A 25430-nucleotide genomic window follows, 5' to 3' on the forward strand; every position below is an offset into this window, starting at 1 on the left:
TGCTGAAGAATCGTCCTCTGAAGTGCGCTAACTAAGGATGTGAAAGCCGCTTGATGCTGTGATCCATCACCATGTCGGTGCTTGTGTATGTCTGTTTAATGCATGGTCTTGTAATTAAATTACCAAATCAATAGCACTGAGCAGCTAGTAACCTTACAAGTGCCTCTTAAGTGTGGAGAAGAGATTCTTACCTCTTTGTGCTCTCACCCTTTCTCTCTCATTGTCTCTCGGCTCTGAGACTGTGATCACATCTTGTGGGGGAAGTTGCACTCAAGTTAAACCTCTTTGCCTATTTTAACACCCCCTCGTTCCTCCCGGGTTTTCGGAAGATGTTCCTTTCGGCTCAGGTAGCGGCGTCAGGGAGAAAGGCAGCAAAGCCACCCACCAAAACATTGTGTTCAGGTCACATCTGGGCTGGTCAAAGGTCACGCGATACAGGTTAAAGGGCAGTTTTCTGGCTTTGGGCCAAGGTCAAGGTGGCAGAGGTCAGTGTCTTAGGTTTAACCTCATCCTGCCCTTGGCCTTGTGCAGATCAATATGAGCAGATTCTCCGTTTGCCTGGATCAAACGATCGATGACACATTTACATTCAGCCACTCGACACAAATCGTACTAAGCCCACGTTTCCCACTCCTACAATCCACTGCCTGTACTCGCTGTCATTCATCTCTCCTGTTTATTTTGTATTTGTTCTTTTCAGGTGAGGTTTAATTTATTTAAATTTTTAGAGATCAACAGTTTGATGCACTGCCCTCCTCAGGTTAAAGGCTGGGATATGAGTGGGTTTTCAGGAAGAAACTAATATGAAATGTTTGAAATTATTCTAATGCTGCTGAAAATGTCAACCAAGTAACATCTCTAAAATATGATGATGACAGATATAATGCTATATTAAGCATCTATAGGTAGTATAATGTTTGTCATTCTCTGTGATGGCTAATTGCATTCACCGACCTACTATTTATACTCACAATAGATAGTGACTGCCTATAAAATACTGTTATTGGTAATGGTCCTCTGAGGGCTGCTTTCGGCAGGATGGCACACAGAGCTCAAACTGGCTCTACAGTGCGTTCACTTTACTCAAGTGGCCTCCACAGTCGTAGAACTGTAGATTCACATCATGGATGTGCAGCCAACAAATCTGCACCGACTACGTGATGTTATCATGTCAACTAAACAACTAGAATCTCTGAGTAATGGTTCAAGCGCTTTGCTGAATCTATGGTATGAATAATTAGGCAGGCAAAAGGGGGCCAGTGATCCAAGGTGTACCTAATAAAGTGTTCAGTCAGTGTAATATTGAGCAGTTACAAACCTATTTCCTAAGAGGGTTTAGCGACGCCTACAGCATGGCTAAAATGAGAGTCAATGTTGGGGAGCAAGAAAATGTTCATATCAGCAAAGGAGAACAATGAGTTAAACACTGAGCACAGTGCATACTTTAAATCTACCAACATATTATTTGTTTTTAACAGTCTGTGTTGATTAGATTTCCTCCATCACTTTTCACGTTGCCTGTTGTTCTTCTCTGCCTTCTCCCATCACGCTCACCATTTGCTTCTGCTATCATGAACCTTTCTCCGTCCTCTGCAGCTTCTCGGTGACATGGGACATTTAGACAAACCGGAGCTATGTTGTTTGGACAGTGTTTCCTATTAAATGGCGCTTCCTTTATATTCACGCATGGTGCATTTCCAGTCCCAGAGCAATTATACACATGGCTACACTTGGAGCTAAAGGAACAGGCTGAATCTTTATCACCAGCCAAAGAGCAGCAGCGCTGTGACTTCTACTGTGCCGCCTGCTTTCTGTGCTTGTGACTCCATTCACAGTCAAAGAAGAGGGGATATTATGTTATTCTAATCAAATGACCGGGATTTGCAGAAAAAAAAGTTAACATAGACTTCAATTAGCATTTTGCATTCTTTGCAAAGTTACTACACTGGCAGGGAAGAAATCATTTTTCACCACTGCTCAGTTGGTTAGGTTCAATAACATCATCTTACAGAAGAGCAGTAACAGAAGGACAATTTCCAAACCAAGTCTTCTCAGCATCACTGGGTCGGCCCTTTGCTTCACTAGCGTTTGTAAATTAGCACACCATTTCACCCAACCGTTTATCATCCTTTCTGGGACCATTCACAGGCTTTACTAACCATATTCTTACATAAACTGCCATCTATTACACCGTTTACCATGCCGCATCAATCGAGATTGTCTGAGACTAACTGGAAATGGTGCTTATAGATAATCTTAATAAACACAATAGTCCAAGGGTCATTGTAAAGATGTGCTTTTATGTTAAGTTGGCGGTCCTGTGTCAGAAGCATGAATTTGATAATAAAACCATTCATTAAAATTCTCTAAATATGGTTCAGCAGTCCTTTAGCCTATATTCCATGTAATGTATAGAAAATCCTTATTTAATGGTCTCCAGAGGAGAGAAAAACTTGCTTTGAAATGAGTGACATTGCCCTTTAACAGTCACTCCTTCCTGATATTTCCAAGTAGTGTCAGAAACTCTGGCAGTAGCTAAGATGAAGGCAGGACTTTTGAAGGCGAGGAAAGATGTTTGAACTTGCTCCCTCTCTTCAGTGTCCCAGTGGGGAATGTATGTTAGAAGGCAAGTCATGTATTATTTACAGTCGAATCCGACTTTGTGCTTGATCAGAGCTTGATTGAGAGGATCTCTGACTGCCTTTTTCCCCCCCCCCGTGTAAAAATGTGAACATCTGCTCACAAATGAAGGTGAACTTATGACCTACACGCAGATCTCAGCCTACACCTTCATAGAGCGATTGCAAAGTGCAGGACGTGCATTACACTCCTCAGCTGTCATGTACACGGACAGGCCATGTCATTAGAATACTTCAAAAACATTGCTCTAATATACATCATTTACCAGACAGCTGTGGGATAACCTGCAGCCCGTGTGGAGGTGTTTTAAGCACTAATAGACCCAAGCATACGAGCAGTGGTAATGTGTCAGTACCAGGGGGACCGGTGTTTTAGCCGACCTCTAATTAAAGCAGAAATTCCAGGCACTGCGCTCTTTACCGTTCAGCAAACGAGCCATAGCTGATATGCTCCTTAAGTCATTAGCAGCTCTGATTTGTCGCCACACCACCTTGTTAACAGAGCAGGTCATCATAATCCCGCAACACCATGCTCGGGTGGAAAGAAATTCCTCCCGGAGTCTTTTATCAAATTACTGTAGTGCAAAAAATATTCATGTTTCTGCATTGTTAATTTTACAGTGTGTGCATGTGCATTATATGATGCACATCTAATAAAACAAATTAGAATTTCAGTGACTCAGCTAAACATTAGTATTTATTGGGTAGCAGTTGTTAAATTGAAACTAGCTGGTTCTTCTCTTTATTTGAACCCAAGCATGTTTTGAGACAAAAGAACATCAGAAAATGTCTCATCAAGGGATTTGTCCAGGGGGTGCAGTACTCCTAGGACTTACCGATTATAAATTACTGATCATGTGTCATTTATATCAGCTCATCATTTATACACTGTATGTGCAAAACCTCTGTGTTGATCATCCACAGAAAATAAAATGGAAATGAATACAAGAAATATATACGGCCCTTCACATATTCTATCCCCAAAAGATTCTTTTCGTATCAATTCAGGTTTTAAAAGTTTTATCTCTTAATTTTGCAGGCATCTTCAGCTGGAGCCTTTCTGTGTGCAGTGTGCATGTTTCACACGTCTTCCTCTATGAGCAGCAGTCTTCTGGGATGTAGGTTGCTAAGTGTGAAAGTGTGAAACCCAACGCTTCAAGGTATAGATGGTTTTTGATTTGCATTTTTAAGAAAATCCCTAGAAAGATAACCCTGAGCAACAGGTCTGAATTCAATCCAAAGTCAATAAAATAACAATGATGGAAACTTTAGTTTTATTTATCGCATAATTAGGGATCAACAAGTGTAACTGGGGTGCATTTAATGAACAAGTTTTCACATTCCATCTCCTCTACGTCACATAAGTGATTAGCAAGAGGAAACTCATCTGTTGCGATGCTAAATTACTGAACCTGTTTACTTGCTAATGCTAGCTGCATTTTCATACCACCACAGTAACTGATCTCAGAGCAGCGAAAGTAGACCAAAAGCAGCTTGCCTCACACACTGATCTCCCATCAGTTCTTCCTATTATCTTCCTCTTTTCCTCTTGCCAGGCAGCTCCATGTTCCCCATCCTTTGTCGAATACATCCGCTATCACTTCTTTAGCCTCTCTAGCTTTGTCGCTAGAGACACAGCTAGACAAATCAGGTATGTGATTTGGATGCATCGGCCATCTATTAACTCCAGAGGGTTATCAAGCATAACATTTAACCACCTCAACTCTTTTTTCTATAGAGGAACGCAAGTAAATTGCTTTAATTTGGCATCTTAATGAAAAAATAATAATACGCTTACTAATTTTTTCTGCTTTTTGTAAAATATTGCTTAGGCCTGGAAACTTTCATTTTGAGTTTGAAGGTTAAAAGACTTTAACACCTTAAGATCAGCTGAGCTTTGTACTTTGATGACATTTTTGTGATAACTAATTTGCTTTAAAGCGATGACCTTTATATAGGAACACAGTTGTGTTTGTTCTCCTCTTTTTACCATAGCTCACAGATCACCAGTGAACCATAAAAAAGAGTCGTGGATGGACAAATGCTGCCACACCAGCCTGCATTTGAATAACAAATTTAAACAAAAAGCAGGTTACCTTCAAGCTACACTGTACATTGATTCAGTGTTAAATATGCATTCAGAAGATTTATTGTCCTGCTTTAGTAGCTCTGGGAAGTTGGACAAACGCCACCAGAAGATGGTTTATCCTGTTTCTCACCCCCACTCTTATTCTTGTCAACGCTTGAATCTACAATCAAGATAATCCATCACTGTGCCACATATTGCAAAAAAAGATATTAAACTCACTGTGAATGGATTCCCGGGGACTGAAATAAGAATAAAATGCTGTTTAAGCACTTGGTGAAGGTTAAAAAAAGGAGAAGACTGCATGTGCAACACTTAAAACTACAACACATTTATTCTCTTATATATAGACATCTGTAATATTGATTTAATCAGAACCTGATGCTTATTTTACTGAAAATGATTGCGTATAAATATTTTTAAGAACAAACTCCTGCTGTAACAAATTAGGAGAAAGTAATTAACTTATAACTCAATGTTGAAATCATCAAACTAACTGATGAAATCTTTCTGCAGTTATCATAAAATTAAGTAAAATCCAGCGATACATCAGGATAATGTGTTCTACAAAGTACAAGGCTGCTAAATCAATGGATCAATAGGAAATCTGTAGGACCAGGTGCGAGTGAAGCAAAGAAAGAGTTAAGTGGGCACGCTGTGTCCTCGAAGCAAATACTCAAAATCCTTGTTGGTGTGTTTGCACTTACGACAGCATGATTATAAATTATTTTGGTTCCTTCTCTTTAAACCAACAGCATAAATCCATTATTTTGCAACTGAGGTTATGGGAGAACATGATGTACTGCAAATTAGATTAATCAGAGTTTATCATAGTAGTCCCCAGTCTTACAAGTCTGTAAGAGAAGAAACTGAAGTCCAGCCCTGTGAGAGTTTTTGTGAGTGCATGACTAGATAGATAGATAGATAGATAGATAGATAGATAGATAGATAGATAGATAGATAGATAGATAGATAGATAGATAGATAGATAGATAGATAGATAGATAGATAGATAGATAGATAGATAGATAGATAGATAGATAGAATGTTACATAACACAGACTATTGTAGGATTACACCAGCAAATCATTTCCCAGTCATACTGTGAAAACCCTTCTCATTTTTCCAGTTTGTGTGCAGATGCCAAGGCCTTCTCAGAAGGCTGTTGTCAAGGGCAACCCGTTCAGCCCCTCTGTCTGCTGAACAGATGCCCCTTTGGTCGTCCCAGAGGCTCAGATGTCACCATGCCAACTAGCAGGTGTCGTGTGTGCCAATGGGCAAGAGACTGGCATGACATCTTTTGCTGAGTGTGGAGGAGCACAGCGGGGACTGGACTGGGTTTACACTCAGGCTAATGCAACGAGGACGAAAGTTAGTGCAAAGAAAGCAAAAATGCGTTGCCCGCTCACGTGGGAGCCGATGTCGTGTGTTGTTCTTTTTGTATTATTTTTTTCCGTATCGGGTTTGTCTGTGTGTTATGTCCAAAGACATGCATGTTAGGTTAATTGGCGATTCTAAATCAGCTCTGGATGAGAGGTGGATAAACTCTCTGAAGCACTGAATGAATGTGCAATTGAATAAATCTTTTAGATTAAAGCGTCACTAAGAGTAGAAAAGCACTATGTAATGCCAGCCCATTAACCCATCAACACTGGCGTATATATAAACACGGCTTTATTAAAAAGGCAGTGCATGCAGTAAATGAGCTGTATGATGCACATCGGTGTCATAACAAAGTCTCTGATTCACCATCTTTTCTGCTTTAAAAAGCTTTGCTACATTGTATTTGGGCTGAAGGCAGTACTACTTTCTTATTTCAGGTCCTTCACTTCCTGTTCTTGTATTTCCTACTTTTGTGATTGCTGTGCTGCACCTTAATTTAGTTCTCCTTCCAATTTTCCAGTCGCCACACCGTCTTCTTCCCACATGTCAAGCATTCCAGCATTTCTTCTCTCGTTTTAGTCTCCAATTCGCACTCGCTCTAACTGTTCTCCTGGTCTTTGCCTCCGCCTGCTCCCTGTGGTTTTGTTTGACCTGTTCAATTTAGAGTCAGTGTACTGAACCTTTCTTTTTTCAAGTAAAGACTCGAGAACTTTTACCTGCTCTCCAGAATCATGTGCTTAAGTCTAAGTCGAATCTTAGGGGGTTCACATTACAACATGGCTCCTTTTCCTGCCACAGGATCGCTGTCACTAGCAGTCCTTACTTTAACCTACTGCAGCTGCAGCGCAAACATGCACTGGTGTAATCAGCCTAAGGTACAGTATGTTCACTTTAGTCTTTGTTGCCTGAACACCTTCTTCACTCGCTGGGAGTACTAACATTTCCACCAAAACTTGAACAGACTGGCAGCAAAAGGAAATCCGAGATTTGTCAGATCACCGGTGACAGTAAGAAGAAGTGTCGACAACTAGTATCATAAGTGTCTTTAAAGTTATTAGAGATTTCCAGATATTATGGTTTGGAACATATGTGAATTATATTAATCCTTATGATATTTCAGCTCATTAGCTTCACTTTGCTGTTATTGTTAGAGATTTGTTTACGATGTGCATCCAAATCAATATGGAGCGGAGTGGCTGCATGCTTTTATTTCCTGTTTTGTTAATTATAGTCCTGCTTTCAGTGCTTTTATCGCAACAAATTAGCATGCCGAGTCTTAACATTTAGACTCATGGAGTATAAAGTTGTTTGTAGAAGTATTATTTATATGTGACAGAAAAACAATATTGATACCACAACTATCTACGTAGATTAATAGGCCACTGAGGATTCTGCAAATGTCCTTTCACTTGGTCATTATTATTAAAATATAACTGTTGTGCTATGTGCAATTATTCTCAAGTAAGAGTATGTAACATTTAAACTTCACATTGTTTTTCAAATGCACACAAATTTAAATAGTTAGCATGCAAATTTTAAACACCAGTGCACGAGTCATCACCGTGTGTGTGTGTGCGTGGCTCCCAGAGAACGGTATCTGTGATTATTCATGTCATTCAGAAGAGTGATTAAATATTCCTTATACCCTCAGAGCAGCGAAACAAATGAACCACGGCTACGTTCTAACAGGAGCTGACAGATCTTTTAAATAATGTTTATTTATCACCGGTAACATTTTTCAGCCCACGTTTAGTCCCTCTGGCATGTGACCCCAACTGCCTGAAGCACGAGCAGTAGCTCCTCAACTGGCATTTCTTTTTTTCTCCTTTGTTTTGCGAAACTTTGCAGAACTTTTTTGCTCTGTTTATCCGGCTTCCCCCTGGTTCATCTTCAGATGTGAATGAGACATAGGAATACAGAGGTGGAGATAAAGGAAGGAGGCTACATAAGGTGATTCAAACTGTTAAAAAACTAGACTATAAAGATCTACTTTTAAAGGTTTCACTATGACAGAAATAACGTAAACTACTTATTATGCTGCAAAAGCTTAAACAATCACAATCCTACGGCTGAGAAAGTTGTGCAGAGATTTAATGTTACAGATTTAATGACGGGCTAAAAGAGATATGCTTTAAGTAATGGCAAGTATAAGGGCAAGTTAAATTGTAAATCACGTGTATAAATTAATAAATGAATATATGAACATATTCATTAATCTTCTGCATGGAGATACATTATTCACTGCTTTCTTCTTCCCCTCCCTCAACATCCATGCTAGGGATTCCATTAAACTTTTATTAATACAAAGTCTTCTTTTACCATTGCAAAATCAAAGCACTGCTCTCCACATACAAGATTTTACTTTCAAGGAATGTCAGGCTTACTTGAGGTCAAAGGTATAATTTTGCAAGTTGAAACCGGTATAAAAGCACAGCAGCAGCCGCGGGATGACGACAACACGTGAAGCCTGTTGGTTGCAGCGGTAAAGTAAGAGGACTGTAACTCTTACTCTCGCTTACAAGGATTTGAAACGTCAGCCGAGAAAGGATTGTGTTTCAGGCGAGTCAAACTAGGTGGCTACAAAATAGCAAATCTGCAGGTAAGTTAATCAGCTTCAATCCAAACTCAGTATTTCTTACTGGCTTGTCAGGTTTGTTTACTTTTCATTTGTTTCCTTTACTGTGGTGTGCTCTGTATGCCTTTTTGATTCATTCACTGTCTACTCTACTGCTGTTAAACTACAACAATATTTTCAGTAATGCTGCTTAAACTTACCTCTTTACAGAGTTTAAAAAGCCACATTCACAGGTTTCAGACTTTTTAAAAACCATTTCTTTTCCTAATCAAAGCCATACACACCTCCAGCAATAGAAGGATTTCCTGCTTTTGTCAGTTCGTCAAGTCGATCTGCTGTAACTTCATTCGCGACGTGACTCGAATGTCTGTACAGATGCAGTTCAAGCGTTATTAACAGGCCCGTGTTGGCATTTCAGTGATTTCATTATATCATTTTCATAAATGCTACACTAATGAAATGAGGTTGCCTACCAATGCAACACACATGAATGCACATGAAGAGGGGAACAAAGAAGGTAGAAGTCATTTGAATAGTTACATTATAATTGTATATTTATTTTCTATTAGATATGGTAAACAGTGCTTGTGCCTGCTATTTCCTGAATGTATTTAACCACATTGTGACATGCGTAAGCCTAACAGATATGACAGCACCCCCTCTCGAAACATGCCATTAATAAACATGTGTAACATTAAAACAGTCTCTGGGATTATAGTTCAAAACATTTTAAAGCCGAGTGTGTATGGAGGGTTAAAACTGACAAAATTAAAAGTAGGAAATATATAAATGTTTGGAATAAATAAATACCCAAAATCATAAAATGTATAGACTTTTATGTTATTTTATGTAACTATTCATAAAATGATGAAGCTGTTTTCAGTTGTTGCAATAATTCCAAAATGTGTTCACTTTACCTTTAATTTTCCAAACTCTTTTTCCTGTTTTATATTAGTTTCTCTCTATGTCTCAATTTCTGTATTTTCTTTTTTCAGTTCTTAATGCATTTCACATTATGCTCCACAGTCCATAGTAGCGAGAATGTGTAGAGCAATACTGAGTCAAAAAAAAAAAATAACAGATCTTAAACTTTAAACAAATACTTTATTTATTTGCTGTTGTAGAAGCAATTTAAGAAAAAAATAACTTAAATGTTAAGAATACATTTTAAAGTGGAATGAAGCTTGTCTCAGTTGATCTTTTCTTAAGGAAAGTAAATATATAATTTAAATAATTATGTGATGTTAAGTATAAAGCAAAGGAAGGTGCATTTAATAACAAAGGAAAAACTAGCTTCACTAATAAAGTATAAAATTAGTCACATTAGAACGCAATAATATTTCACACTGACATCGTGTTAACTCTGGGTTTGTCGTGCACAGCAGGAAACAGCTATACTGTTCACACAGGGGCAGATATGAACCATACAAACTCCCTGTCTCCACTGACTTTGAAGCCCTGATGGCTGCCTCACCAAAGTGCAGTGTTACAACGCTGCATGAGAAATGATATGCAAGAAGTAGAATTGAATATTCATGACCAAATCCATCGGCTGTTTCCACTGTAGCATTAATTAATTGCTTGAGGGGACGCTAAACCCAAATACAGAGCTGAACTCCTCGATGCTGAAACACAGGACGCCCAAAGAACAAGAAAGCGATAAGTGCGTAACTAGCGAGCGCTAACACATTGTGAATCTTTCAAATAGCGCAGGAGTGTACTGAAAGATTCATTTAGCAATTAACACAAGCATACAATGTTTTAAGTAAAAGGAAGTAAAAGGAGGAAAAAAAGGGAACACTGTGAACCGAATCCTTCTTTGTTTAGGATGTGTGGTTACATATGTGCCATTAAAAATGTCTGAATATTCATGTGCAAAGATGACTAAAGATCATCCAATCATCTCCTACACAGTTGCTCTGGCAGTTAGAAGAGAGCCGCTGAGAGGAGTTTCACTGTGAAAGACATTAGCATGCCTTTGAAACAAGAGACCTTGGGTATGAACAAGGGCTATCCATACACACTTTGGAATGTAATTTATATGCACAAACTGAGGTGTGAGGCCAGAGGACGTTGGAGGGGCAGAAGGGATCCACTCAATACAGGTGTAGCTTTCACTGGCCAACAATGTAATAACCGTTTTTATACTGCCAGGGCCTCTTTACACATCGCCGAGTTCCTCTGAAGTTACAGTCTCTACTGAAACAATCTCACCGCTGAATAAAGTCACATCAGAGGTGTGTAGATAATTGGATGCTGTGCGTGCGCTTTCTTGTATCTGCTGTGTGATCTTTAAGGTATATGTTGCCTCATCACAGAGATTTCTGCTCAACGTTTCAAGTCGCACACGGATAAATGTGTAGATTTCCAACTGTTTGTTTGACGACCCGAGTTACTTTTTGCGCCACCGCCACCGGTGACCTATGCGCTCAGCCCACTGAATTATGCATGGTGATTATGCGACGTAGTCCTCTGAATTGTAAATTCTCACAATTATACAGCCCATTGTCTATTCATTATTTCAAAACGAATGGGAAATTATGTAAAACTATCTCTAAAGAGGAAAGCAGCGTGTAATATGACTTGCCATATTGTTCATGCAATTCAAATACTTTGCTTTTTCTGAGAGTTGAAAGTAATCAGATTTAAATGAAATCTGACTTGCATGTCATGTGGGATTATGATACATTTGGAAGATAAGCTATGATAACTCTACTTACGCGCCGTTAGGTGAGAGCACTCAGGCAAAGAGTGTTTTCCAATTAACTTAAACCTCCCTCAAGGTTAAATATACAAGTGTTGACTCAGAGTCGAACTCATCTTCTTTTCTTGACCAGACGAGAAGAGGACCTGTCTCGTAATGTCTCTCTGCAGATTTTCTTTTCAGATCCCAGTGCAAACGCAAATGTATAACAATCTAACACAGAGGCCATCGGATCCAGAATTTGCTGGAAAATCTGCACCAATGAAACACAAACCCAACAAAAATTACTATCAGAGTAGACTCCAGGACCCTGAAAATGTTGAACAAGTTTTTTATTCATAACCGTTGGTTTTTTCTTTTTTTGATTTTTACAATTATTACGCTTTCTCTTCTCTTAAAGTCCTCCTCGTCTCACCAGTGTGTTCCTTACTGTTCCCTGTGATATTGGAGCTTTGCTGTGTAGAACACGCAGGCATGGAAATTTGTCTGTGCTCTCACCCTAAATCAGTACATACTAATTACATGTTTCCAAAATCCTGTGGATACAGCTTTCCTCCGCTGCGCTGAGGATTGACATTACAGTGAATGCACCTTCTCTGCTTTACACTAATTTTAAAGCAAAACTTTAAATAAAAATTGTTATACTTAGCAACTACTTAGACTCGTGTAAGACGGTCCAGGAATTAACATCCATGCTGGAAATGTTCCAAAACATCATCTCATGAAAGAAGGCGAGACCTCTGTCTGTACTGTGCTTTGTGCGAGGGGTGTTTAGGGTGTTGGATTTAGAAATACAATAAAAATATATATTTTCTCCACTTATTTGTATTGATAGTATCTTATATTTTATATATAACACATTGCAAATTTGAATATTTATTACATGTATGACCAAGCTTAACAGCTATTCCAACAACTAGGCGTAACCCTTGTTTCTCTCTTCTGAACTCAGTGGTTACTATGTCTACTCTTGCAACAACCTGGAACCTGTTTTAATGGTCGCCAAAACACATTTTTATTCATATAAACTGAGATGTCAAATCTCGTTATGAAGGGTTCAGGGGAGGCCACCAAGTCTTAATGGGGGAAAGAGTTAAGCAGTGTTTTTCATTTCATAAAGTACTAAACGTTTATAATAGTAGTATTATATGCTATTTACACAAGTATTGTAATTAAAGTAATCATTGCAGACCCTGCATCCTCATAGAGGAACATTATATTTTCGTTTTTCTTCACCTTATACTTCATTCTGCTTAATGAAAGTGACCTTATTTCTTTTTTTTCTTTTTTTTTTTTTGCACCTGTCCCGTTTGGCTCTTTTGCCATCAGAATTGTTGTCTAAAGGCAAAGAAAGATGCCCAACGGATTTACTTTACCAAATTGACCATCCCAGCCTTGCCGTAATGGTCCATTTGATTCACCTTTTATTGTTTATTTTATTTTCACTTGCTGAATATGGGACAGACTTGACTGGGGGAAAGAAGGGGAGAAAGAAAGAGGGAAAGAGAAACAGCTGAGAAGAGGGACGGGGGAGAAGGGCAAAAAACAAAAACCAACAGAACGGGCAGAGAGGAAAAAAAAGAAAAAAATGCATCTATCGATCACCTGGATCACCTGTTGAGAAAGAAAAAAGAAAACAAGCAGAAGAGAACAAGAGTAATAGAATAAACAACATCACAATGATATATGGGAATATGACAGTAAATACTAAATATTAAACATTATTGTGCAGCACATAAGATCAACAGAACACAGTGTGCTTTGAGGTAGGAGCCAAAAAGGGTGTAGTTTGTGGGTGTGATCACACGTGTGTACACCAGAGATGGGCAGTAACGCGTTACTGTCTGATTACTTTTTTCAAGTAACGAGTAAAGTAAGGGATTACTATTGCAAAAACGGTAATTAGATTACCGTTACTTTCCCGTAGGAACGCTGTGTTACTGCGTTACTAAAACCGTGATTTTTTGCGAGAATGTCTCACGACAGTGACGTAAGCGAGTGCGCTGTTAGTGACAACAGCTGTGTGCAGACAACCCGTTCTCACTCCCAAAGCGTAACATTTTACGCTAGGTGACAAATCGTCACCATATTACGTTTTCGGCTACCCACCACGTTCCTAAATGACGACCTCGGAAAAAAGAGGAAATATGAGAACCGTCTGGACTGAACCTACACATGATCAACAATGGATCACATATCAATTGTGGGAGAGAGTATGAGCGTGCAGCATTTAAAGCGTGGAAGTACTGACCTTACTTTGAGTTTGATTCCATAAAAAGTGACAAAAACATTAGCGTCCATCATGCGTGGGAAGAAAACTTCTTTTTACAGCGAAAAAAAACCCCCTAAACTTCCAAGCAAGCACCGAGTGCGCTACGACATAATGGGAAACTCACAACTGACCGCGGCACACCTGCACCAGGGTAAACCTCCGCCTACCGCAGTCCTGCTTTACAGGTGAAAATAGAGCAACAGGACCGCTAGTCTTTGACTTTATTTATTTTCTGCTGTGTTTTACTTGCATCTATTTGAAAGACTGAGTGTAAACACAAAAAATATTTTATTTTATGTGCTGGAATGTGCAAAAAATAGGTTTCAATGTTAAACTAATTTATTCAAGTCAGAATGTTGCATATAATTAAATTTTTGCTTGATGCATAAAGTTAAAAGATTAAAACTGATAAAACAAGTTTTAAAAAGAGACTTTTCCATTTGATTACATTTTGTATGATGGATTATGTAGAAAAAGTAGAATTGGGCTGAAAGATCTATCGCTTTATCACCTCTTCAGGTTGTAAATCGTGTTTTTAAAAAGTAACTAAGTAACTAAGTAATTAATTACTTTTGAAAATAAGTAATCAGTAAAGTAACGGGATTACTTTTTGGGGAAGTAATCAGTAATTAGTTACTGATTACTTTTTTCAAGTAACTTGACCAACACTGGTGTACACCTGTGAGCATGGACGCGCTTGTTTTTTAAAAAGGTTCCTTCATGTAATGATCTGCTAGAGGGTGTGGGGGGGCCACAGCCCCGTCCTCCAGGGCATGAAGCAGGTATGGAGGAGATCAAAACTCCAGATATCCAGAGGCCCTCAGAACACAAGAGACCAAGGAAGACCAACAGAGGGGCAGCCGCGCCACTGTCCCAGAAAGAGCTGAGGAGAGTCCCAGATGAGGGCTCACTCAGCAGCCGCGGAGCAGAAGCCAGGGGGGGTTGCAGTGACGCGCCCGTGAGCTCCGCCGGCAGCCAGCTGTGCCTGTGCTCCACAGGGGTGTGTACTGAGCCCTCTCCTGTACTCACTCTACACCTACGACTGCACAGCCACTAACAACTCCAACATCATTGTGAAGTTTGCGGACGACACTACAGTGGTGGGTCTTATCACCAACGGTGATGAGACAGCCTACAGGGAGGAGGTCAGCGCCCTGACCCACTGGTGTCAAGACAACCATCTCACCCTCAACGTCGCAAAGACAAAGGAGTTGATAGTGGACTTCCGGAGGTGCAGAGAAGTACACGCCCCCATCACCATCAACGGCGCTGCTGTGGAGAGAGTGAGCAGCTTCCGGTTCCTTGGTGTACATCTGGCTGAGGATCTTACGTGGTCAGTACACATGAACAAAACAGTGAAGAAGGCGCAACAGCGCCTCTTCACTGTTTGGCATGTCTTTGATTTGGCATGAGCCCCCGCATCCTCAGGACCTTCTATCACTGTGCCATTGAGAGCATCCTCACTGGATGCATCACCCAACCCCACCACAGAGAAAACTGCACCTACCCCACCATCCACTCATCTTCCAGACTACATAAGACAATAGACGCCCAGGCTGAGATCTTCCTCCACCTCTCCTGTATCTCCCCCTCCTGCAGAGAGAGTTCCTGAAGAGAGGAAAGCTCCTGCAAGATGTGACAACCTCCCTCACCAGTTGAAGAGCCCCCCAGGTGGCTCGATGCACCGGCGGCACCCTGCGCCAGGGCTGGGCCCCCATGCACCCACCCGCCCACAACCCCGGCAACACACCAACCAGGACCCAAGCCCCCGAGGCCCGGCCAGGGCCCCAGCCCAGAGACAGAGCACCCCCAGAACCTCACGCCCATCCCAGACCCACCCAGGGGCAGCCAGGCTACCAGGTCAGTAACCCACGTCCGTCAGCACAGACCCTCCCCTAGCCCCGCTGCACGCAGCCGCGAGGAAACAGTCACCTGAGAGTGACCTTATTTCTTAACGGGTATATGTATTCTTTTATCCTCGTCCCCATATAAGGCACATTTTAAAGCAGAAATTACTCAAAGATCATGTTTAGTTTCAGTTTTAGCTATTAGGTCCAACTAATACCAGGCATCTAGGAGAAATTAAAGGTCTCATGAGATAACATGATAAATCAAAAACTATATTTTACAAGACTCTGTAAAAACCGCTTTGTAAGAAGTGTGTAATGTTTTTGTGGGTTTGTTTTACAGTTTCAGGGTTATTGTGTTGAAAGTTTTGAGACATTTGCCCATACGTATATGCATACAAATAGTATCTGATCATTAGAAAGAGTGTAAAAACTCAACCAGTATACAATCAAAGTTGCGTCCATATGCAGCTTGCCTACAGTGCACAGAGTACACTGAGAAAGTAAATTATACCGAGTTATACTCACATTTTGCTGATAATAGTCAGGACATAGGGGTTAAACTATATACGGCGTTGATGTAATACAATTTTACAAATTTTTAACGAGGTGGAAAAACTATCACACGGATTAATATTTAAAGTAGAAAAAAAGTGTTTATATGTTTTAAAGCCTGTCTGAAAGAGGTTTGTATGTTTTCTTTGTGCTTTTCTGTTCTGTTCTGTCAGGAATTCACAGATTTGGGTCTAATTCTTTTTTTAAGTTTAAAGCGTATTCTCTGGCCCTGGCTTAAAACCAGGGACTTTGTCCACCCTTTCCAGCGTGACTGCTTCCTCCTCCTCTTCCTCCCCCTTCTCTGAAAGTGTTACCCTCTCATCCTCTATCTCCCCTCATCCACTATTCTCCTCCTCACCTCCTGCTGCACTCCATCCCTCTGCTGAGCACAGGTATTTGTTTAGGAATCTCTCGGTGGAAATTATACTCCATCTCCGGCGCTCCCTATCAACACACAATTATCATGGGCAATCATGCAGAACAGCGCTGAATTCAGCTGGGACTCCCACTCTGATGACATTACTGACTGCAAGGCCCTGCTACTGCTGGAGGTAGCCTGCTCCACACCTGCATTACACCTCCCTCTCTCTCTCTTCGTCACACACTCTCTCCTGGATATGGATAGAGAAATGATTAAAGTTTCTTTTTTTTTTAAATCTTATTAGGATTTCATTTAAACCAGGAAGTCCACCAGATGTCTTTCTTAGGGGAGACTTGGCTGAAAAGACTGCTGCAACCGCAAACAGGACAAATCCTGTGATCTTATCTCATAATTTATTAGCATTTGCCCACCAATGCTGGGCCTCCTTTCATGACCTGCAGGGGGGCTTTCCCTCAGTGCGGCTTCTCATAAATCTGAGCCAAATTTGATGGACTCTGTGTGGGGATAGTCATTTGAAATTTCAGGAATTTGGAAGTGTGAAACTCCATCATTAGAGCCTTCTGTGAAGCCCAAGTCAGTCTCGCAAATAATCAATGCCTTACATTGTGTCACTCTCTCCTGCATTCTGAGGCAAAGCGCAGATGCATTTCCCTATGTATGATAAGTACATTATGAGTCTCGAAAGGCGCAGAGTTGATGCAGACACACGAGAATCAACACAGGAGTCCATTCAGATCCTGATCAAATGCTCCATTCATGAGTGAAATTACCATCCGTCTGTCAGCCAAGGTGTGAATTCTTTCATCTACAGATTCTGCCTCTGAAGTTGTGATTAAATGCATAACGCCACATACACTCCACATAGAGTCAAGATAAGCAAAATGGGATTTCTGTCTCTCAAGGTGGCGGTTGGTGTGTGATTCAAGTGAGGCAGCAGTGCCATCTTGTGGTCATTTAGTTTATATATATATATACATATATTTATGGTTTTAGTGCAGTGCTTAAGAGATGCTTAAAGAATCAGTGAATCCTGTTTGATTATTGTTGTTAGTTCCCTAGCTTATTCATGCCACTGGTGTCACAAATCTGTAAGTTGCGCTACATCGGTCCTATTTTACACATTTTTACAATTTCTGCCGCCTCATGCACGGGAAATAAACTGATTGTTTTTGCAAATTAAAATTCTTTCCTTTTTTCTCCCATTTTTCTTTTATTATAAAGAAGGACTGTTTTATTATTAGTTTTATTTACATGCATCTGACACAATGCACAATCAACATTGCTTTGTAACAATGGTAAAAGGATTTTAATTGGCAGCAAAAGCAGATCACAGAAAATATATATATGTACATATATTTGACAGACATGACGTTATATCTCGCAACGCACTCAGAACAGCACAAAAAGAAAGGGAACTGTGAACAGCGTTAACATAAAACTGTTGCCTGTGCCGAGCCAATAATGTGGTCAAAGCTAAAAATGCACACTTTTAGGTGACAAATAAGCAAATGTTGACACACAGTGACAAATAAATATCTGATAACACAATGAGATGCATTAATATGATCCTGCAATCACCTGATGATCAAAAAGCACCAAAACCAACAATAAAAATGTTCACCCACAATCTGAGGCTCAGTAGCTTATGAATCTATACCATGAGCTCCACTGTTATCCAGAAACTATTTAAAACACAGAAATTAGGGATACCTTTTGCACTGACGTGAACGGTTCATTTGAGTTGATGCACATCTGCTGACCTGCTTGTGTAAATACTCACCAGTGTATTTATATTCAGCTCTGAACAGAATAAAATTCAACTTTTTTTCTTCTTCGAGTCATATTTGAATAAAAACTAAAATCACTGGAATAATTAAGGATCAGTTAAACTTATTTTTTTGTCCTCACAGTCAGGTTACAGTCAGAGAACAGCAGTTTGAGAAAATACTGATGGTTTTGGTGCTTACATGTGTTTAATGGAGGATAACAAATATCAAGAATTACCAGCTTTAACCTTTAAAGCAATGAGCTGGCAGAAGTTATTTCCCAGTACTGATTCCCATTACTATACACACAGATCACGATGCCACCTTAGAAGCTTTTTGTAGATAATTTTACAAACTCTTTTATATTTTTTAATTACATTTTCAACCCATACACAATCCTTTAATATTTCCAACAGCACTCTTCCATACCAACATATCACTGCTGGTGCCTGAATTTCATGAAAATACTCAGAAAATACCTCAAAATATCACAGACACACGAGACTCTAATAAAGCTGTGCTCCACAGATACTTCAGCATAATCATTGTTCTTGTGAATGTTTCATACAGCAGAGGACCAAAACTTCAAGAATGAAAAAAATAAATAAAAGCATAATTAAATGTCGTCATGAATGCATTAATGTGCCATTAAATGCATTAAGAATTACATCAAAATAAACACGGATCAATTTATATTATATTTCTATTTTCATTTGCTTCTGTATTTATTTTTTTCTTTGATAAAGAAAATGTGAATTTTGGGGGAAGTTTCAGGGAAAAAACTAGGGGATAATTAAATTAATTTATATATACATTTAAAATCTTTTATATTCATTATTAATAGATATGAGAAATACAAGAGAAATTAAATAAGTAATAAATATTAAATATGAAAGCAGACAAATTAACAGAAGGGTAAATAAATAGAAGACCAGCAGAAATATTAATTTATGGCACATTTCAGAAATTAGCGCCTCGGTTTATTTTTAATATTCATTTTCGTGCATTTTTTAAATTTCTTGTTTATTTTTCATTTTAAATGTTTTTGGTCCTCCGCAGTCTCCGTGCTATCTTAGCTGAGCTGAAAATGACTCAGGTTTGAGTGAGCATGACGAGCTCAACAACAGCTGAAAATATTCAAGCATGTGCCACATAATTGCCAAACCGATTCCAGCTTTTACACGACAGAAAGACTGAGAAAAGTATAAAACCCTCATACAATCCCGACATTCGGGCTCTTCTTCTACTGCTGGTAAGTCACTGGGAGTGAATCTGGATGGTTCGGCCGATGAGGAGGAAAAGAAGGCCGGCCAGGAGGCAGAAGAAGATGCCGATTGGGGCAAACATGAAGGAGAGACCGTAGCTGAAGGTCAGACGGAAGTCTGAACACAGAGCACGCTGGTGGTCTATGTAAAGGTCTATCACATCCAACACCTGCATCCACAGTACGTACATCACCACCACACACAGCAGGAAAAAACCTAGAGGTGTGGAGAGGGGTAGTGAGATTTGACAACATGTGCTTCAAATCAGATTAATAAGATCAACAATCTAACCGTCTGTGGGAGAGACATGTACATGTTCTATAGTAAATTATGTTTGCATTTGTGGGGAAGCAGAATTGTACAGGTTTCATTTTAAATCTCAATGTCATTAGCCTATTATTTGTTTTTAAAAAAACATCTGCATCTGAAGATCCACCTGTAGCTAGAGCTCTTTGATTAGTTTTATTTTATTTATTTATTTAAACTTTATTTAACCATGGAAAAAATAAAAGAGTTGTACATTTCATGTCATTGCTTTAGTCAGAATTCTTTTTTTAAATGCTGGCAGTGTAAAAAAAACAAACAAACACAGTGTCACCTGGTTTTTACTTACCAGCTATCAGAAAGAGGCCACCCCCTGCTTTATACAAGCGGTGGCCGGCAAACGGAGCAGCGCAGATGATGATGAAGCCGCCAATCACCACAGCTGCTACAGCAATGAGCATAAAGACGCTCCAGAAACCTCTGTAAGCTGAACAAGAGGGATGTTAATCAGCTCTGTGACACTAAACAATGAAATCACTACATAAAAAACACAGATGTGAATAAATACTTACTTATGGAAGACTCGTACTCTGTGGCATTGTGGGTCTGACGAGACACAGGGAATGGGAAGAGGTAGGCAGGCATACATACTTTTGAGTCAGGCTGATTGGCTACAAACAGAAACAGAAAAATACTGATTTTTATTTACATCTGCAGAGAAATCATTTCTATTTGTCTATACGAGCATATATGGAAAAGCCAGAGTGAGCAGTTGGCGGTGGGTTGCAAAGTGGCTTGCAGTGAGAGCAGCAACTGCAGGCAGGCTGAAGTAGCTGAAGCTTTTTATGTAACTCGCCAACTCACACAAATGTATCAAGCTGAGCTGAGGATGGCTTGTGGCATACCTGACCTAATGCCACACTAGACCCGCATAAACAAATTAACTGAATTATTTAGCAATTAGATACAAATGCATCCTGTGTATTGCAGAAAATACAGAGAGAGTTACATTTTGGAATTTGTTTTGAATATTTTCATGTAAATTCTGGGAAAATGCTCTAATTTGCAGATTTTGCACATAATCTTCAGCACTGGAACTAAACAGACAAAACAACATTAAAAAATAATTTTTGCCCAAAATTGTGACTTTATCTAATTTAATTACATGTATATTTTTCAGCAATTATGCTACAAAAGTACAATGCAAGTGCTTTTGTCTCTCTTTTCTTGCTCTTTGCTCCCAACATATGAAATTCCACAGATCGTCACGAGGCCCTTTTCTTTCTGGAGGCTATTCCTGACAATGGCTCACCATTCAAAGTCGCCATTGGAAAAAAAAAGATGACACAAAATCACCTGACAAAACAACCGAATAACATCACATGGCATGGCCTTAAAACAGTCACATGAAAGGGCTTCTACGGCTATGCTGTCATACAATATTAACAGCCATAGCAGCAGCATGTTAAAAACTGTGCGGTCGTAGAGCTGTCATGTGATGGTGGCAGCAGAACATCTGAGGGGAGCAATTTACTGCACTTAAACAAGCATCAGTTTCAGAAGAAAAATGCAAGAATATCTTTCTTGTTTGTGTGTCCTCATTTTTTTCACTCTGCTGTCATGATCCGTGGAACTGCTCATGCTTTTTCTGTATCCTAGTCTAATTTCTAAAGTTCAGATTCTTGTGTTTTGAACACTTGTGTTGGTTTCATTCGAGCCGATGTCTTGGGTTATTATTCTTTTAATGCTTATTTAGTCATGTGAATTGTTACCATTTTGGGAGGGGGGGGGTCCCCATTTACAGTGTGTGTTTTCCCCCAGTGTATTCTCTGTTTTACCTGAAGCTTTTGGTTTTTCTTTTTTGTGCTCACATTGTCTTTACATTTTGCCTTTTACCTGCAAAGGATTGTCTCAGCAGGACTAATTAAAGCCCAGGGTTCTGTTTGGTGTCATGGATGTGACAGGCTCACTAGCCCTATTCATAATTTTAAAATAACAATAGAAATACAATTGAAATCTCCTCTCTCGTATTTCTAGTCATTTTTACGCACAACTACCCAGTTCACATTCACAAGGTCAGACTTTTTTGGGGGTCAAAATAATTCTAAATATGAAAAACAAAAACAACATAAACAAAGGCATTAAATTACTGGACATTTCTGTCTATGAATTCATTTTTGGGAGTGAAGAAAGTGGAAGAGCGGCCGAAATTTATTAAGCAAGAAGTTTTCAGATCAAATCTCTGTGTACCGAAGAGGCAAAACGCACCACAAAAAAGTGTGTGGATGTCACTGTAACCCTAAACCCCTAAACTGGTCACAGGGAAACTGTTGGATGTTAAAAGGTTTTGCAAATAGTGCATATAGCACATTAGACATGAACTTTAATCAAATTCAAAATAAAGCAATATAAAGTCTTACTTACTGAACCAGAGTCTCTTCAGCAGGTCGTCATCCTCCATGTCGCCTTTAAAGGAACACCTCCAGAAAAAACCCTCGTGGTATAGAGTGACATCACTACTGCCCTTGCCCTCCAGCACCACATCTCCAGGCTGAAATGGAGAAGAACAATAAAGTGCGGAGTGGATGACTGAGGCTCAGCAGGTAGAGTGGGAGGGCTGCCAGTGAGAAGGTCGGTGGTTTGATCCCCAGCTCCTCCGGCCTGCATATTAAAGTATTCTTGGGCAAGATACCAAACCCTGAATCGCTCCATGGAGTTTAGGCATGGAATAAAGAAGTGCTTGATGAATATGTGTGTGACTGGGTAATAAAATATGCTTTGAGTGCTCAATAAGAGTAGAAAAGCTATCATCCATTTTACCATTTGGTTTTTACAAATATGGGACAGATATGTATGCACGCCATTTTGTTAGCTGATGGATTAAAGTATATAAGAGATGTGTCAAAATTATGTGAGGCAGGTGCTCAGACTGCTGCCAAAGTGTTACAGAGTGGTTAATATATTTAGGGTCAAGGATCAAGGGTCAAGCCCAGCAAGCGCACTTAGCTGGGCTTCTAGGGTCTAGGGTCTTTACTGTACAATATGAAGCTGCTTAAGGTGACTGTTATTGTGATTTGGGGTTATATAAATAAAACTGAATTGGTGCCAAATGTGTGTAGAGGCCAACAGACCAAGCTCTTCACTGATGCTCACTGAATGGCTCTCAGGGAAATGAAAGTGGAGCTGGGAAGAATCTTGAGGCTTCAGGCTTCATGACATCAGCCGTATCCAGCCAGGCTTTAAAATTAGCCTTACAAAACATTTGAAACATTTTATTTTTCTGCAATTTTTAAAGGAAAGCAGATGGTTCTCACTCAAAGCTTTAAGTTTCCACAGGCAGGTGATGATAAATCAGAGGTGTCAAAATACAATTATAGGCATCAGACGCTATCACAAGCACACTGACACAAACTGTCACACAAAATAAGGTGTGTGATACCGCACAAACAAGTCTAACGAGTGAGAAAAACTCACTGGACTCTACCCCCTGAACCAGCTCACCGCCAGAGTGGATACAAATATAACCACGAACCACCTCCTCAACATGGATGACATCAAGCTGGATATGCCATGAATGAGTGAGATAATGACTCACTGATCCAACTCACCAGGCTCTAAAGCAAGGACATAGGGATGTCATGCAGAGTAAGTGTGTGGCCAAATGATTGCAAAAATAAGGAAAGTGATCCAGGCTGAAAGGTTGGAGTTGCCAGAAGGCCAAATAGCTGACATACAGGGCAGCTATATCTGTATATATAAACATGTTGGTTTTATTGTGTTGCCATCATGTCTTGATTCCAGCAACAGTGCCAACCCTGAAAACTTAAGTATGCTGTTAGTCGGTGATATTTAATACACTAACTGAGACTGCTGGTATTTGTATTTCAATCATAGGGGGCCAAATGTTACACTCGGTGACTCAATCACTACATAGCTGCACACACGCCACATTAAACAGTGTCTTATTACACAAGTAGGTCCTACGGGGATGCCTTTCCACCCTGCAATCCTACTACTGAAAGACTTATTGAAACAACTGATCAAATTTGAATTTAAAGATCCACCATTAACCTGTATAGACTGGAAATACACAGTTCACCTTTAAGAGGTTAAATATGGTGCAAAACAACAATCTGCTGGATTTATTTCTTGTCTTAAAGGAAGAACAACTCTTTTCTCTTTGGTTCCACAGACTTCACATGTAAACAGTAAAAGCTATGAACACATACCTGATCTTCAGCTTAAAATAAACTATACCGGACTCTCTTCTAAGGTCAAAAACTCACCTTTATGGTCACGCCACCTGGGCCAGCAGATTCATTAGGCCTTAACTGGCAGCTCTCTGAAACCAGCAGCCAGTAATCGGTTCCAAAAGAGAGAAGGATGAACACAGTTGCCAACGCCCCAAAGAGCCCTGCGAAGAACAACGCCACTCTAAGCTTCATGGTCCAGGACTGATCAGCCACTTAGTTACAGGATGCCCACACTCAGTCTGACTTTCCCCTCCAACTAGTGCATGTGACAAGCTGAGTCAGATCCAGTCACTCCTCTTGTTATGTGTTATATCCAGCGAGTGAGATAAGTTCAGCTAGGTTTTGTTGGGCTGCTGGACCTTAACACCACTCCCGTCTCTCTGTCTGTGTTATGGGGCGACAAAGTTGTCCATGTGACACCTTTAGATCCTCCACCGGGGTCTGAACCCCCCTACCCCTGTGCTATTTTTGGTTTCTGGCTCTAAGCGGCTGCTTCACTCTACTATGGAGCAGAGTGTGTGCAGCATTTGGAGAGTATGAAGGGAAGGAATTAACACCAAAATAACCGGTGGCAACTGGACACCCAGTCTCTGCACAGGAATGTCAGGGCAGGGTGAGACCGAAAGGACAGAAGAGGAGTAAAGTCTCCCCCAACACTCACACACACATAAACACACACAACAGTGGCTAACGCCAACAGAGTGTTACAAATTACTGTAAATGAAGCCTTTCATGCAACTTCTTTGCTGATTTTCAGTTGATTCATACAAGTATAATCTATATAAAAATGACTTTTACTAACCAGACCTCATGCAATAAGACACAATAGGAAGTTAAAAATTACTTTATACAAATTGAAGCGATCACACAAAGGAGGTCACACAAACTCTTTAAAGCAACTATTTTTTTCATCGTTTTAGACATTTTGATACAGATCTCATTTTTTCTATTACACTGGAATTATAAAAAGTATATGCAGCCTTTAATAATGTAAAAGTAAATAACACGGTTACTTCTTTTAACTGTGCTAAAATGTAAGTTAAAATGTATCTTCCACTGATGTTTTCGGAAATATAATTTTGTTGTATTCATGCTCAGTGTGAGTTGAGAGGAAGTGCCGGTTTAGCATCTGGGGGGAATATTTAGCAGTAAAACTATAAGGGGACTCTGTCTAATTTACACACTGATGTGATCCAGGCCACACTCACTCAAAGGTTCGGTATGTGTGTTAGCATCAAAAAGATCAAAAGTTCAAATCAGAGTTTTATCAGATATCATTATTTCTTGTCTGAAACCTAAATATATAGATATATATGTACTGGTTTTGGTTTGGGGGTGTTTTTTGACGTTTTGGAAGCCTCTGAGCACAATTTCCAGTCTATGTTTGCACAATGTGCTAGAAAAGTTTGTAGGTTATGTAACCATGTACATGTATATAG

General features: G+C 39.8%; 1 protein-coding gene across 1 annotated transcript; it reads right to left on the bottom strand.

Annotated features, from left to right (window-relative positions):
* Nucleotides 1–17653: 17653 nt before the first annotated feature.
* Nucleotides 17654–24427, bottom strand: tmem182a (transmembrane protein 182a). The gene is made up of 5 exons (XM_086267144.1): nt 24025–24427; nt 22163–22289; nt 20311–20409; nt 20088–20225; nt 17654–19690 (listed from the first exon to the last, which is right to left on the bottom strand). The coding sequence occupies exons 1-5, from the start codon at nt 24181–24183 to the stop codon at nt 19467–19469; spliced, it is 747 nt and encodes a 248-aa protein (XP_086123270.1). The 5' UTR covers nt 24184–24427; the 3' UTR covers nt 17654–19466.
* Between the last annotated feature and the right edge of the window lie 1003 nt (nt 24428–25430).

Source organism: Aulonocara sp. 'chitande type north' Nkhata Bay, linkage group LG16 (assembly GCF_057382095.1).
Source record: "Aulonocara sp. 'chitande type north' Nkhata Bay isolate Kocher_YH1m ecotype deep benthic linkage group LG16, A_spYH_male_GT1.1, whole genome shotgun sequence".
Classification (NCBI taxonomy): Eukaryota; Metazoa; Chordata; class Actinopteri; order Cichliformes; family Cichlidae; genus Aulonocara; species Aulonocara sp. 'chitande type north' Nkhata Bay.